The following is a 16,881-nucleotide window of genomic DNA, read 5'->3' as shown; positions in this document are numbered from 1 at the left end:
CGACCGAACGCGGGCGGGGGGGGGGAGGGAGCCGACCGAACGCGGGCGGGGGGGGGGAGGGAGCCGACCGAACGCGGGCGGCGGGGGGGGAGGGAGCCGACCGAACGCGGGCGGCGGGGGGGAGGGAGCCGACCGAACGCGGGCGGGGGGGGGGAGGGAGCCGACCGAACGCGGGCGGGGGGGGGGGGGAGGGAGCCGACCGAACGCGGGCGGGGGGGGGGGAGGGAGCCGACCGAACGCGGGGGGGGTGAAGGGAGCCGACCGAACGCGGGCGGGGGGGGGGGAAGGGAGCCGACCGAACGCGGGGGGAGGGAGGGAGCCGACCGAACGCGGGCGGGGGGGGGGGAGGGAGCCGACCGAGCGCGAGCGCGGGCGGGGGGGGGGGGAGGGAAGGGAGCCGACCGAACGTGGGGGGGGGGGGGGGGGGGGGAGGGAAGGGAGCCGACCGAACGTGGGGGGAGGGAGGGAGCCGACCGAACGCGGGGGGGGGGTGGGGGAAGGGAATGGAGCCGTTCCAGACGGCTGGCGGGAAAGAGAGAAGGCTGCAGGAAGCCTCAGAAATTGAGGAGCCATTTCCCGACGGCAAAAGGCGGAGGTCGTCGGGAAACGGCTGCCTCAACATTCTGAGGCTTTCTGCACCCTTCTCACTGCTACAAGAAGCCTCTGTGCTGATGGCAATGTACTTTTATTAAAAAATGTTAAAAAACTAAACGGCTACAAAGAACTACAAAAATGGCCGAGTGCCAATGTTTTTTTTCACACTGAGCATGCGCGAACGCTCCAACGCGCACGTGCAGCGTTGCCGGCAGGAAAAAAACTAATTTAAATAGTACCCGCCCCCTCCCACGTACAAAATCGGCGCGAGTGTAGGCTCCGCCCCCCTGGGCGCCGCGCCAAGCAGACAAGGAGCTGAAAAGCGCTCCAGAATCGCTCGTTTTTTTTCCGGCGCCGTTTTAGGCGCGAAAAACGGGCGCCCAGCTCGGAGGGGCGCCCGTTTTTTATCATGTGGAAACTTGGGGCCCATAGGGTATAAAACCAAGGAAGTTATGATGAACCTGTATAAAACACTGATTCGACCTCAACTGGAGTGCACTGCACTTTAGAAAGGATGTGAAGGCCTTAGAGAGCATGCAGAAAAGATTTACGAGAATGATTTCCAGGGTTGAGGGACTTCAGTTACGTGGATAGACCGGAGAAGCTGGCGGGTGGGGAGGGGAGTCTCCTTAGAGCAGAGAAGAGTGAGAGGAGATTTGATAGAGGTGTTAAAAATCATGAGGGCTCTGGACAGAGTAGATAGAGAAACTGTCCCCATTGGCAGCAGGGTCGAGAACCAGAGGGCACAGATTTAAGGTGATTGGCAAAAGAACCAAAGGCGACATAAGAGAGAAATTTTTTCCAAAGTGAGTGGTTAGGATCTGGAGCACTGCCTGAGAGGGTGGTGGAGGCAGATTCAATCGCTGCTTTCAAAAGGGAATTGGTAAGTTCCTGAAAAGACTGGGGAAGTGGGACTAGCTGAGGTGCTCTTTCAGAGACCTGGAACGGGCCGAATGGCTGCATCCTATGCTGCAACCATTCTGTGATTCTTCAATGATTCTACTTGCACTGGAATTTTGTTTACCGGCACTCAGGTTTTCCGCACTATCGATTCTCTGCAAGAAGTTTTGTCGGAGTCTGCGCTCTGGAGGTCCTGTACAGCCAGCTCTCCGGCTTTTCAATGGAAGAACCACGCATGCGTGGAGTTCTGAATGGACCGCGCGGCCCCAAAAAAACTAGAGGGGACATTGCTTTCACGGTCTGAGTTTTTGATTTAGCATTTATAAAACTGAAATATGGCATAAGGTAATCTAAATAGACTAATCAAAAGCTTAAAACCTCACTGTCAGATTAAATATAGAAGACTCTTGCTTCTCATTGTTCGGGGGAACCTTCTCCATTATGATGGATAATTGAGGTGCTACTGTATCTCCGTTCATTCATTTGTCTTTCAAATCCAAGTTTTCACATTATTTTTAATCAATTTTCCTTTACTGTCTCTTGCCATGCTGTCTGCGGTCATCGTTTGTTCCCATTTTAAGTTCTCTCTTTTTTTCTGATCTCTCAATCACCATTTCTTACTTCATACTTTTTGTTTTGTTTTCCCCGTTTCCTCTATATTCTGAACTCTTTCCTGGTATTGCAGAAACGCTGCATGCGTTTGAAGTTCTGCACTGTACGGAGTTTTGCTTTTCTGGTAGTCTCTGCCAATTTATTTAATAATTCTGGCTGCCATCTAGTGGTGTAGAAATAGAGTTCCTTGCAAGGAGCGTGGAATCTCACAACCAGTAATGCAGTAATGAGACGCTAAGGACACAGGATGGGACCTAGGTTGCAACAAGTGCTTAGTGTCAGCTGTGGCTCAGCGGGTAGCATTCTCGCCTCTGAGTCAGAAGGTTGTGCCTCCAGGGACTTGAGCACACAAAATCTAGGCTGACACTCCAGTGCAGTGCTGAGGGAGCGCTGCACTGTCGGAGGTGCCGTCTTTCGGATGAGGCATTAAACCGAGGTCCCGTCTGCGTTCTCAAGTGAATGTAAAAGATCCCATGGCACTATTTTTTGAAGAAGAGCAGGGGAGTTATCTCCGGTGTCCTGACCAATATTTATCCCTCAATCACCGTAACACAACAGATTATCTGGTCATTATCACATTTTTGTTTGTGGGAGCTTGCTGTGTGCAAATTGGCTATGTTTCCTACATTACAACAGTGACTACCTTACAAAAGTACTTCATTTGGCTGTAAAATGCATTGAGACATTTGGTGGTTTTGCAAGGCACTATATAAATGCTTTCCTTCCTTCCCTTCTCTCTCCTTTTTCCTTCTCTCTCTTGCATTGTGTGAGCAATAATATATTTTAAAACATCCATGAATTCATTTCAATTTGCATTGAGCAGACCTACCACCTCTTTCCTCCAGGTCTGTCGGAGGCATGGTTCTGGGTGGACAGTCGCCTGTCTGTTGCTGCACCCGGCAGTTGTGGGACATCTTTCCTTGCAAAGATGACAATGGGAATGATTACCAGAGGGCACACACAGATAGCCATCAAAGCACTTATACCATACTGTGTGCATTTAATACAGTCCTCTATTTAACGGCCCTTGAAGTGGCACGTGGTTCATGAGGAAGACATCAAAGTGCAGAGACATCGTTTAAGATCTTAAAGCAGTCTTAATGTGTAACGATCATTCATGGCAAATAAGGTGCAACACTTAGCCTACCTATACCAACATGTGTAATGAAAGATTGCATCAATAAAAATATTACTTACTCTGATGACCCTGCAATGGTTATTGAACCTCTTGCGGCACTTGATGTGGGTCCTTCTGATGTCGTCCACAAAAGACACCTCTTCAGAAGTACTGGTCCAGAGATGCCCAAGAACTGCTGGGAGGGGTTCACTTGCACCCCTCCTATTTAAATCCCACCCATCTCCTCTCCACAGTTGTGATAATTATGGGCCTCGTTTGCCACATTACTGAATTTTTTTGCTCTCTGCCTGCTCCCATCTCCTCCTTCCATTGTGCCTCCTATCTGAAAATATCTGATTCAGCCCTGGGTGTACTGCGCATGCGTGGGCGCTCACTGACCGGTGACCAGAAGCGCGGGAAGAAGAAAAAAATGGCAACAAGAAAAAATCGAGAGAAAAAAATTGGTCCGTGTTTTTTTTTCATTAATAGTGCACCTTCAGTCTGCAGAATGCTGCAAAATCCACGGTTCTTTCACTTGGCTAATGTGTAATGTTTGTTACCAGACACATTGTAATGCAGGTACTGTTACCAACTATATTTTATTACACCACGCACAAATATAATTAAGTTGCTCGGGGGCAGAAGGAGATGAGAATTTTCTTTACGCAGCGAGTTGTTTATGATCTGGAATGCATTGTCTGAAAGGCTGGTGGAGGCTGATTCACTAGTAACTTTCAAAAGGGGAAATGGATAAATACTTGAAAATGGAGAAGAAAGTTACAGGGCTTGGGGGAAAGAACGGGCACAAATTGGATCAGCTCTTTGAAAGAGCGACACAGGTACGATGGGCCGAATGGCCTCCTTCAGTAAGATTCCATGATGTTTCTGCACCACATTGGAGTTCCTTCTTTTCTGCAAAAGCCATTGAGTTTAACATCACAGATTTGCGACTCCACATTTGTTGCAGGACAGGGAATAACACACCGCACAGAAACTGTTGCATATTGTATTGTGTGACTGAATCTTTACTTTTGAGGTAATACAGAGTACATATCGTGAAAGGAGAATTTCTATTTTACTGCGTTTAAAAATAAATAAATAAATAAAATGTGTGTGTGCACACTATTTTGAGCAGAGAGTCGTCGGAGATTGAAGGAAACCTTTCTTTCTCCTTTCCTGACCCTGGAGGCACTAAGACCAATTGCAGCACCCCAACCACTGCTGGCTTGCCTGAGATCCACTACACTCAGCACAGGCCGAGGTTTGCAAACAAGTAAAAACAATTACATTTGTGGGCGCGTGTAGCTTTAAGTCAAATTCACAGAAATTGCCCCTACTCTCTCATAATAAGAACATAAGAATTAGGAGCAGGAGTAGGCCATTCGACCCCTCGAGCCTGCTGTGCCATTCAATAAGATCATGGCTGACCTTCGACCTTAACACTTTTCTGCATTATCCCCATAATCCCTCGATTCCCTTAATAATTCAAAAATCTATCGATCTCTGCCTTGAATATACTCAACAACTGAGCATCCACAGCCCTCGGGTGGAGAATTCCAAAGATTCACCAACCTCTTAGTGAAGGAAGTTTCTCCTCATCTCAGTCCCAAATGGCCGACCCCTTATCCTGGGACTGTGACCCCTGCTTCTGGACTCTCCAACCAAGGTGGCCAAGCAGGGGTGAGTGATGCACTAATTCAATCGTTGCATTTCTAATTCCCAGCAATCACCTAACAATGTTGCAATAAACATAGAAGGCATAAATAATTCATTCATTCTTTCTGTTCTCCAGTTTTATGAAGCAGACACTACGCCGTTCCAAGTAACTGCTGGGAAAATGGAGGTTGGAAAAACCAGCTGGATTTGCTCCGCTTCGTTGCTCTCCAGTTAATTTGTGTTCCCTGTCTTCCCATTGTACTGTGTTTGCATGGTACCGGACAAGCTTTACAGCTCCCAGACTATGATGAATTGTTTTTAATAATTGCTGGAACGTTGAGTTAGAAGATTAACGGGTTGTCGTGGCCCTCATTAGCTTCTTGCCAGCATTGGGCCGCCACCCTTTCTGTTTCAGGGCACCGCAGGGTGTTGTTGGCGCAACTAGGCGAGGTGTATAATGCCGTGCCAGGTTTAGTGTTTTATCTCATTTGAGTCATTATATCAACCGGTTTCAGATGGTATTTGTGTTTTGTTTTATTCTTGTTAAAAATTCACCATAGCAGATTAGCCTTCATCCTTTGCTAACAGCCCTGGATAGGAGAGGGCGGGTTAACCCTGATTCGTGGTTTTTCTTGTCGGCATTTCAGGGATAACCCCAGCATTTTGGTTTTCAATCACACTATGATTTCACTTCCCCACCAGTGAGTTTTGAATATGGTAAGCCTATCTAGTCGGAGCGGGCGGGGAAGTGGAGTTGAGGCCAAGATCAGATCAGCCATGATCTTATTGAATGGCGGAGCAGGCTCGAGGGGCCAATTGGCCTACTCCTGCTCCTATTTCTTCTGTTCTTGTGTTCTACTGACTTGCTCTTGTTGCGAGTTGGCAGTAAGCCGAGCCTTTCGGCTGCTTCTTTGTTCCTGAACTCTGTCGCAGGAAGCTTTTTCAGGCAGTAACGGAAAGCTGTGTACACTTGTGGCCTGGGCAACTCTGGCACCTCTGTGCTGGAGGTACCTGGGAGTCTGGCACCGACTGTTCGTTGTGTTTCTCTGCACTGTGGGGAAGTACTCAGAACTGGCAAATGCTATTGGAAGACAGCTCAATTTGGACACACACGGCCAAACGTGACTCACTCCAGTCTTGGAGCTAAATCAGACCACCATGTCACGGCCTCTAAGCCTGCTTGGATCTGTAATTGGACATTTGCAGTTTACAGACCCATGATGGGCAAGGCACCATCATGCGTAGATGTTTTGGGTACCCTGGACATGTCATGTGGGTACACGAAGGTTTGCCCATTTATACTTTGAGTGCTTTTCTGAGGTGCAACTTGTACCTTTAGAGTCCAGCTGCATGGATTCATTGTTGCAGATGAGAAACGATCAGTACACCCCCACTGTGTGATTTGCCTACCTTGATTTTCAGCTAGAGAAGTACGGTGGAAAAAAGAAACACTTGCATTTATATAGCACCTTTCACAACCTCCAGTCAATTAAGTACTTTTGAAGTGTTATGTAGGAAACTCAACAGCCAATTTGCACTATGCAAGGTCCCACACAGCAGTGTGATAATTATTGTGTTCCTAATACAGATGAGGCTGCATACAGGGAGGTTAAAGAAACAGTGACCTCAGTCTTTAATAAGACTCTCCAGAGTGAGGAACAGGCCTTAGGGGCCGGCTTATATACAGTGCACCCAAGGGATGCAGGGATCCCTTGGGACTTCAGGGGATGACCTCCCTGGTGGCGGAACATGGGAATGCATGCTTTACAGATACACAACATCACTCTTTTCCCTTCCCCCCCGCCCCGCACCCCCTCAAAGTCAAAGTGAAAATTATTTACAAGGTGAGGCGGTCGGGAGCCTTTCTTTCCTTGGTGGACCGCCTCGGTACAAATGTCTGTTCTGGTGTGTTGGCTGTGCCCTCGCTGGGCTGGCATGTTGTTGGCCCTGCAGGGCTGTGAGGTGAACCTGGCCTTGTTGGGCGTGTTGGGTTTGATTTCCTGGTCCGGCGTGGTGTCGTTGATCCTTTGGGTGTGTGTTGTGGGCTCTCAAAAGGTGGTGTCTGCTGTGGGTTGTTCAGGGCAGTCTGTGAACTGCAGCCTCGTTTGGTCCAGGTGCTTTCTGCAAATTTGTCCATTGTCTAGTTTGACTACAAACACCCTACTCCCTTCTTTAGCTATCGCCGTGCCCGCAATCCACTTAGGACCATGTCCATAGTTTAGCACATACACAGGGTCATTCAGATCACTTTCCCGTGACACAGTGCGGGACCATCGTTTACATTTTGTTGCTGCTGCCTGCTCTCTACCTGATCATGCAGGTTGGGGTGAACCAGCGAGAGTCTGGTTTTAAGTGTCCTTTTCATGAGTAGCTCAGCTTGGGGCACCCCTGTAAGCGAGTGGGATCTCGTGCAGTAGCTGAGCGGTACTCGGTACAGGTGGGTTTGGAGTGAGCCTTCTGTGACTCGTTTGAGGCTCTGTTTGATTGTTTGTACTGCCTGCTCTGCCTGCCTATTGGAGGCTGGTTTAAACAGGGCCGAGGTGACATGTTTGATCCCATTGCGGGTCATGAATTCTTTAAATTTGGCACTGGTGAAACATGGCCTGTTGTCACTGACCAGTATGTTAGGCAGGCTGTGGGTGGCAAACATGGCCCTCATGCTTTCAATGGTGGCGGTGGTGGTGCTTCCCGACATTATTTCACATTCAATCCATTTTGAAAAAGCATCCTCCACCAGGAACATTTTACCGAGAAATGGGCCCACATAATCGACATGGATCCTCGACCATGGTCTGGAGGGCCAGGACCACAAACTTAGTGGTGCCTCTCTGGGCGCATTGCTCAACTGAGCACAGATGCTACATTGCCATACACCGGACTCTAAGTCAGAGTCGATACTGGGCCACCACGCGTGGGATCTGGCTGTCGCTTTCATCATTACTATACCAGGTGTGTGCTGTGGAGATCCGAGATGAACGTCTCCCTGCCCTTTTTTGGTAGCACTACGCAGTTACCACACGACAGACAGTCTGCCTGAATGAACAGCTCGTCCTTTCGCCGCTTGAACGGCTTGATTAGCTTTTGCATTTCGGCATGGATGCTGGCCCAGCTCCCATGCAGTACAGAGGTTTTTTTTTACGAGGGACAGCAGAGAATCTTGGCTGGTCCAAGTCCTAATCTGGCGGGCTGTGACAGGTGATTTATCATTTTCAAACGCTTCCATGACCATCAACAAGTTTGCAGGCTGCGCCATTTCCACCCCCGTGGTGGGCAATGGTAGCCGACTGAGAGCATCCGCACAGTTCTCGGTGCCTGGCCTGTGGCGGATGTTATAGTTATATGCTGATAGTGCGAGTGTATGCAGGCTGAGGCATTAGTATTTATCCCCTTGTTTTCAGCGAACAGGGATATGAGGGGCTTGTGATCGGTTTCCAGCTCAAATTTGAAGCCAAATAGGTACTGATGCATTTTCTTTACCCCGAACACACACGCTAATGCCTCTTTCTCAATCATGCTGTAAGCCCTCTCTGCCTTAGACAAGCTCCTGGAAGCATAGGCGACAGGTTGCAACTTCACAGCAAGGTTAGCTTGTTGTAATACATACCCGACTCCGTACGACGACGCGTCACATGCTAGCACAAGTCTTTTACACGGGTTATATAATACAAGCAGCTTGTTGGAGCATAAAATGTTTCTGGCTTTCTCAAAAGCAATTACTTGGTTTTTTTCCCCATACCCAGTTCTCACCTTTAACAATAACACATGTAGGGGCTCTAAGAGGGTGCTTAACCCCGGTAGGAAGTTACCAAAATAGTTGAGGAGTCCCAGGAACGACCGCAGCTCCGTGACGTTCTGTTGCCTGGGCGCGTTCCCGATAGCCTCTGTCTTGGCGTCTGTGGGCCGAATGCCGTCCACCGCGATCTTTCTCCCCAAAAACTCCACTTCTGTTGCCACGAAGACGCATTTTGACCTCTTCAGCCTCAGCCCTACACGATCCAGTCACTGGAGGACCTCCTCCAGGTTTTGTAGGTGCTCGGCGGTGTCCCGACCCATGACCAATATGTCGTCCTGAAAGACCACCGTGTGTGGTACCGACTTGAGTAGGCTCTCCATGTTTCTCTGGAAGATCGCTGCAGCCGACCGAATTCCAAACTGGCATCTGTTGTAGATGAACAGTCCCTTGTGCGTGTTGATGCAGGTGAGGTCCTTCAAAGATTCCTCCAGCTCCTGCGTCATGTAGGCCGAAGTCAGGTCGAGCTTGGTGAACATCTTGCCTCCTGCCAGCGTTGCAAACAGGTCGTCTGCCTTGGGTAGCGGGTATTGGTCCTGTAGCGAGAAACGATTAATAGTTACTTTATAATCGCCGCAAATCCTGACCGTGCCATCACTTTTGAGTGCTGGAACAATCGGGCTCACTGAACTCCACTGGGGAGATGATGTCCTCACATTGCAGCCTGTCCAGCTCGATTTCCACTCTCTCCCTCATCATGTGAGGTACCGCTTGCGCCTTGTGGTGAATGGGTCGTGCCTCTGGGACCAAGTGGATCCGCACCTTTGCCTCGGAAAAGTTTCCAATGCCCGGCTCAAAAAGGGAAGGAAATTTGTTAAGAACCTGGGTACATGATAGCGTTCGGATGTCATCCCAATTCCAGAGGATTTTGCCCAGCCAGCTCCTTCCAAGCAATGTGGGGCCATCGCCTGGGACAATCCAGAGTGGCAGTTCGTGCACAGTGCTCTCGTCGGTGACCTTGACCATGCCGCTGCCCTGGACAGTGATAAGCTCTTTGGTGTACATTCTCAGTTTCGTGTGGATGGGGCTCGGGGCTGGTCTGAATGCCTTGTTGCACCACAGTCTCGCAAACATCTTTTTACTCATGATGGATTGGCTAGCGCCAGTGTCCACTTCCATGGCTACGGGTAAGCCATTCAATTTTACGTTTAGCATTATAAGTGGACATTTCGTCTCAAATGTGTGCACCCCGTGTACTTCAGCATCTGCCTCCTCTCTGAGGCTCTAAATTGCTTTGATCCACCATGGACCAATCTTCCTCTGCCACGTGGTGGTTAGCAGGTTTTTGCAGAGCTTGCAGTTCGTTTGCAAGCTCGTTGGAGATGCCCCATTGTTCCACAGCTCTTGCACACATACCCTTTGAAGTGGCATGAATAGGCTGAATGGAAGTCTCCACAGCGCCAACAAGGTGTGAATTGCCTTGCATTCATCCTTTGTTGTGGACTCTGAGTCATCTGGGTCACCTGAAGCCTGCTGGCAGTTGCAGACTCGTGGTTTCTGCCCTGTACATTTCTGCTCGCAAACACAGCTCCAGATAATTTATGAACTATGCTAGCACTTGTGTGCTGAGAGATTTGTTTGGTGTTAAATCTGGTGGAAATAAACGCCTATGCTATCGCAGTGGCCTTACTGAGGGTCGGTGTCTCCACAGTCAAACGTTTTTGCAGGATGGTCTCGTGGCCAATGCCCAGTACAAAAAAGTTTCTGAGCATTTGCTCCAGGTAGCCATCAAACTCTCATTGTCCTGCAAGTCGCCTTAGCTCAGCGACGTAGCTCGCCACTTCCCGACCTTCAGATCGCTGGCACGTGTAGAACCGATACCTCGCCATCAGTACGCTCTCCCTCGGGTTAAGATGTGCCCGAACCAGTGTACACAGCTCCTCATACGACTTATCTGTGGGTTTCACCGGACCCAGAAGATTCTTCATGAGGCTGTAGGTCGGTGCGCCGCACACTGTGAGGAGGACCGCTCTCCTTTTTGCAACGCTTCCTTCTCCATCCAGCTCGTTGGCTACAAAGTACTGGTTTAGCCGTTTGACATAGGATTTCCAGTCCTCACCCTCCAAGAACTTCTCCAGGATGTCCACAGTTTTCTGCATCTTTGCATTAGATTTGTATTCTCGTCGCCAGTTATTGTGTTCCTAACACAGGGAGGTTAAAGTAACAGTGACCTCAGTCTTTAATAATACACTCCAGAGTGAGGAACAGGCCTTAGGGGGGCCGGCTTATATACAATGCTCCCAAGGGATGCTGGGATCCCTTGGGACTTCAGGGGATGAGCTCCCCGGTGGCGGAACATGGGAGTGCATGCTTTACAGATACACAACAATAATGACCACATAATCTGCTTTAGTGATGTTGGTTGAGGGATAAATATTGGCCAGGACACCGGGGATAACTCCCCTGCTCTTCTTCGAAATTGTGCCATGGGATCTTTTGCATTCACATTCTAAAGTTATACTAAAGCGTCTTATTTTTTTTCTGCTCATTTTGTTCCTGTTTTTTTATTGTAGAGCATGCTGCTGAATATAATGCTCAAATCATATGGTATAAGAATCTATTTGTAACTTTAAAAGCTGTGGCTCAGTTGATAGCACTCTTGCCCCTGAGTGAGAAGATCCCATTGCACTGTTTTGAAGAAGAGCAGTGGCGTTCTAATAAGAACATAAGAACATAAGAATTAGGAACAGGAGTAGGCCATCTAGCCCCTCGAGCCTGCTCCACCATTCAATAAGATCATGGCTGATCTGGTCGTGGACTTGGCTCCAATTACCCGCCCTCGCCCCGTAACCCTTAATTCCTTTATTGGTTAAAAATCTATCTATCTTTGACTTGAAAACATTCAATGAGCTAGCCTCAACTGCTTCCTTGAGCAGATAATTCCGCAGATTCACAACCCTCTGGGAGAAGAAATTATTTCTCAACTTGGTTTTAAATTGGCTCCTCCGTATTTTGAGGCTGTGCCCCCTAGTTCTAGTCACCCTTACCAGTGGAAACAACCTCTCTGCCTCTATCTTGTCTATCCCTTTCATGATTTTAAATGTTTCTATAAGATCACCCCTCATCCTTCTGAACTCCAACAAGTAAAGACCCAGTCTACTCAATCTATCATCATAAGGTAACCCCCTCATTTCTGGAATCAGCCTAGTGAAATCGTCTCTGTACCCCTTCCAAAGCTAGTATATCCTTCCTTAAGTAAGGTGACCAAAACTGCACGCAGTACTCCAGGTGCGGCCTTACCAATACCTTATACAGTTGCAGCAAGACCTCCCTGCTTTTGTACTCCATCCCTCTCTCAATGAAGGCCAACATTCCATTCGCCTTCCTAATTACCTGCTGCACCTGCAAACTAACATTTTGGGATTCATGCACAAGGACCCCCAGGTCCCTCTGCACCACAGCATGTTGTAATTTCTCCCCATTCAAATAATATTCCCTTTTACTGTTTTTTTTCCCAAGGTGGATGACCTCACACTTTCCGACATTGTATTCCATCTGCCAAACCTTAGCCCATTCGCTTAACCTATCCAAATCTCCTTGCAGTCTCTCTGTGTCCTCTACACAACCCGCTTTCCCACTAATCTTAGTGTCATCTGCAAATTTTGTTGCACTACACTCTGTCCCCTCTGTTCTCCCCAGTGTCTTGACCAATATTTATCCCTCAACCAACATCTCTAAAACAGACTATCTGGTCATTATCACGTTGCTGTACTTGGGAGCTTGTTGTGAACACATTGGCTGCCACATTTCCTAAATTACAGCAGTGACCGCACGTCAAAAGTGAAAAGTGCTTAATTGGCTGCAAAGCACTTTGGGACATCCGGAGGTCATGAAATGCGCGATAGAAATGCAAGTCTTGTGCGATGTCCGCACACACCAGTTCCGGTGGGGGGCATGTTCACTGGGGAGCAATCAGGTGGATTTGTAGAAAATGTAATCCATTTTCTCTTGTGCTCTTACTGCTACCTTGTCTGAGATAAGTAACCTAGGGCAGATTAAGTCGCACTCCCGCTGACACACTTGTCCACTAAAGACATCGGGGAAAGCTGTGGAATAAGACAGTTTTAATGTGCATGTTTTGCGGTTTTTTTTGTTTTTCAGAGAATCCGGGCAACTGTGAACAGCCAGGAACAGAAGCGACTGCTTATGGACCTCGATATCTCGATGAGAACTGTTGACTGTTTGTACACAGTCACATTCTATGGAGCTCTATTTCGAGAGGTAGTAAGAAATGTTTACTGGAGATTTTGCGGGAAGGGAAAGTGTTAAATAAAAGAAGCAACCTTTCAGCTTAAGAATGGAGTTTGAGAATCTTATAATAGGTCAAGCAAAGCATCATTACGCTCGCATCACGTTTTAAGAGCAGGGAAATAGCTCTAAATGAGTTTACATTAACTTTAATGATTGATGTGCCCTCTGACATGGGAATGGAGGGCAATTGTTTGAATCAGAATAATCTTTTACTTCATATTTGGTAATGAATGCATCAGGCGATCTGATATTTCATTGCTGATACCGTCTCAGTACTCGCACACCCCACATTGCTCAGTGCTTTTGGAGCCTTCTCAAAATTCCATCGGCGTTACCTTTCTCCATTTCTCATTGTTGCAAAACCCATCTTTAGCACAGTACCGTTCAAGTACTAATATGTCTGCCAATCAGTGCACCTTTTCCCTGAGGGGATTTTGATTCTCAAAAGTTGAATCCAGCCAGACTCTAGTTTAATTGGAGCTGAGTTTTTCCCTCCGTTATTTAATCCTGGCTTGGCCGGCAGCTTGTACAAGAGTTCTCATTGTTCTCATACCCTTTTTATGGTCTCTATTTCAAATTTAAGTCATTTTATTTAACATCTTCATAAGCAACTTAGTTCCAATTTTAGTCATGTTTTTATTCCCAACTTTTACTCTTATTTTAGTATTGGTAAATCGGGTCAAAAATTAAAATTTCTTTTCTGAATTTTAATTAACTTTTTACAGAATATTTTTCATAATTTTTGGTCAACCCTCCTCCCTTGGCTAGGTGTCCCTTTTTCACACACCCCTGAAGTGCCTTAAACATTTTCTCCCACCTCATCAACAACAACAACTTGTATTTATATAGCACCTTTAACATAGTAAAATGTCCCAAGGCGCTTCACAGGAGTATTATATAAAGAAATTTGACACCGAGCTATATAAGGAGAAATTAGGGCAGATGACCAAAAGCTTGGTCAAAGAGGTAGGTTTTAAGGAGCGACTGAAAGAGAGGCGGAGAGGTTTAGGCAGGGAGTTCTAGAGCTTAGGACCTAGGCAACAGAAGAGTTGAGCGATAATAATCGGGGATGCTCGAGGGCAGAATTAGAGGGGCGCAGATATCTCGGTGAGGAGCGGGGAGGTTGTGGGGCTGGAGGAGATTACAGAGATAGGGAGGCGCAAGGCCATGGAGGGATTTGGAAACTAGAATGATAATTCGTAAAGGGGCTGTATAAATGCAAGTTGTGCTTGTTGTAGACATAGCCGTTTTGCATGTCCAAACAGTGGTTGGAAATGGGTTGGTCACGTGGAGCTAAAAGTTTGAGTGGAGAGAAGTTTAAATAACGTTTAATTATTTGTCTTCCCCCACGAAGTGCGATTGATGATCAGAAAGAGCAGCATTTTTTTTTCCCTTTGTCTTCAGAAGGATGTCTTTGGCTCATTAAAGTTTTAACTGCATCCTCCTGCTTGCATTGGGATTGGTTTCAAGATTGCTGTCTTGATACTGAGTTAACGACAGGCCTAATGAGGATAGAGTGCTGTTTGATATTATCTGGCTACTTTCATAGCAGTGCGCTGTGAAAGTCGGGCGATGAATGGATGTGGCCTGGCTGCACAAAGCTGTGTAACACTTGGCTAATTGTTTAGCTGATAGACCTACATCAATTAACACCGAGAGCAACCAGCACAGTTCTCCTGCAGCAACCTGTATTCATTTTAATCAAATGTTCTACATGAACTCCTCATTAGCTACACAAGAGGATGATTTTTTTCCTGCCATCGTTTAGTCTTCAGGCACCACGTTAAAAATCTTTTAGAGAAGTATTAATGTGGCTTTTCTCTCTAGTGCCATATTAGTATCAGAGCATAGAACTGTACAGCACAGAAGTGGGCCATTCAGCCCATCGTGCTTGTGCCGGTTCTTTGGAAGAGCTATCTAATTAGCCCCACTCCCCTGCTCTTTCCCCATAGCCCTGCCAATATTTCCCCTTCAAGTATTTATCCAATTCCATTTTGAAAGTTACTGTTCAATCTACTTCCACCACCCTTTCAGCCAGTGCATTCCAGATTATCACAACTTGCTGTGTTTTTTTTAAAATTCTCCTCATCTTCCCCTCTGGTTCTTTTGCCAATTATCTTAAATCCGTCCTCTGGTTACTGACCCTCCTGCCATTTCTCCCTACGTAATCTATCAAAACCCCTCATATCTTCAAGAAACCTCAAGTGTGCTGCAACCTTGAACAAAATTTTGTGCATTTTAAATGATGCATGCATGTGTGTTCATTTTTTTGGAGTTTTTCTGTCTGAGTTGCCACTTCCTTTCTGGGCAGAGAGCCTTTCTATGTAACTCTGTGGAATTTACAGTATCTAACCACATGTGTAATGGAATCAGATGACAGAAGATAGATGTTGTTTTGTCGATCAGTATCCTGTTCACAACCTTGGTGACCCTGAAATGAGCTATCGACCACATATCTGCAGCATAACTAAGACCACCTATTTCCACCTCCATTGCCCGTCGCTGCCCTTGTTCATCCACTACCGAAACCCTCATCCAAGCCTTTGTTACCTCTGGACTTGACTATTCTAATGCACTCCTGGCTGCCCCCTCACATTCTACCCAACATAAACTTGAGGTGATCCAAAACTCAGCTGCCCATATCGCATCAAGTCCTGCTCACCCATCACCCCTGTGCTCGCTGACCTACATTGCTTCCCTCTTAAGCAACGCCTCTATTTCAAAATTTTCATCCTTGTTTTCAAATCCATCCATGGCCTCGCCCCTCCCCATCTCTAATCTCCTTCAACCCCCACCCCCCGATATATTTGCGCTCCTCTAATTCTGCCCTCCAGCATCCCTGATTTATAATCACTCAACCGTTGGATTATTAATTAGATTGTAAATCCCTCCAAAAGCAAGTAGAAGCTCAGCTTTTTAAACTATTCTTTTCCTCAACGTCTCCAGCACAAGATCAAGCTGGACTCTTGGGCCAAGGTTAGCCATGGAATTGGAGAATAACACATGCCTTGCCGAGAAATTTTTTACAACTCAGTGACGGTTTATTCAATGCAGCAGAAAAAGTATGAGGACGTGTTAAAACCTCAGGTGTTTGTGTTGGTCTTAGTGTTTGTAATTTTGTTTTGTCGTCTTGTTTTCTCATTTCAGGGTGACGTGTGGATATGTATGGAATTACTGGACACCTCACTGGACAAATTTTACAAAAAAGTGATTGAGAAAGGGAAAACATTCCCTGAGGATATTTTGGGGAAAATAGCTGTGTCTGTAAGTTTGATGCACTGAATTCGTTGTCCAATTAACCATTGCGTCTAGCAGCCCACATTGGTACCACAGTGGCTCTTTGGTAGACCTCGATGATGCTGCTTACCAACTTGTCCACTGCATTTTTACTCCAGTAACTAACTCATCTATTTTAAAACAGTTAAATAAATGTGCTTGTGGATTCCTCACATGCAAATCAATAAATGCCGTTACCGTTTTGTTTACATGCTCCCTATGACACCTGGGTTCCACAGTGGGTGTAGATCGATAGATGCTGAGCAGTTTTCTGTTTACTTGCATCGCCTAAAGCTATTTTTTGGCAACGAATTTTGTGCTGATCAAGGTGCAAGGGAATGGAACATGCAGTTCTACTTTTTTTTTAAGGTCAACCAGATGTCCAAGAACAATGGAGACCCACTGGCATGCTTAATGGTCTCCGACCCAAGCTATTGCTAATTTTACAATATGCATTTTCTATTTTCCTAATGCAAGATAATTTCGGAGGAGGCAGGGACTCTTGTACACCTCGGGGCGGGGGTGCCGATAATAACTGAGCTGGGCAGGGTGGGGTGGGGGAGGGGAGGATTTGCAGACGGGGAAATCTGTAAGAAAGGGTTTCCTGCAGGTCCTGTTGAAGTTAACGGGAGGACCTGTTTTAAATGATCTCGACATCAATGTTCCCTCTGAGTTGTGTGGCTGT

General features: G+C 47.0%; 1 protein-coding gene across 4 annotated transcripts in view; it reads left to right on the top strand.

Moving 5' to 3' along the window:
* The window catches only part of LOC139281255 (dual specificity mitogen-activated protein kinase kinase 6-like), a 125,930-nt gene that overhangs the window by 87,432 nt on the left and 21,617 nt on the right, over positions 1-16,881 (top strand). For all 4 annotated transcript variants that reach the window (XM_070901327.1, XM_070901326.1, XM_070901328.1 and 1 more), the window contains exons 5-6: positions 12,771-12,890; positions 16,068-16,184. In XM_070901327.1, the coding sequence (XP_070757428.1) occupies positions 12,771-12,890; positions 16,068-16,184 (237 nt within the window). The remainder of the gene's footprint in view (positions 1-12,770; positions 12,891-16,067; positions 16,185-16,881) is intronic.

This window comes from Pristiophorus japonicus, chromosome 15 (genome assembly GCF_044704955.1).
Source record: "Pristiophorus japonicus isolate sPriJap1 chromosome 15, sPriJap1.hap1, whole genome shotgun sequence".
NCBI lineage: Eukaryota > Metazoa > Chordata > Chondrichthyes > Pristiophoridae > Pristiophorus > Pristiophorus japonicus.
This window is presented reverse-complemented; position numbering and strand designations above follow the sequence as displayed.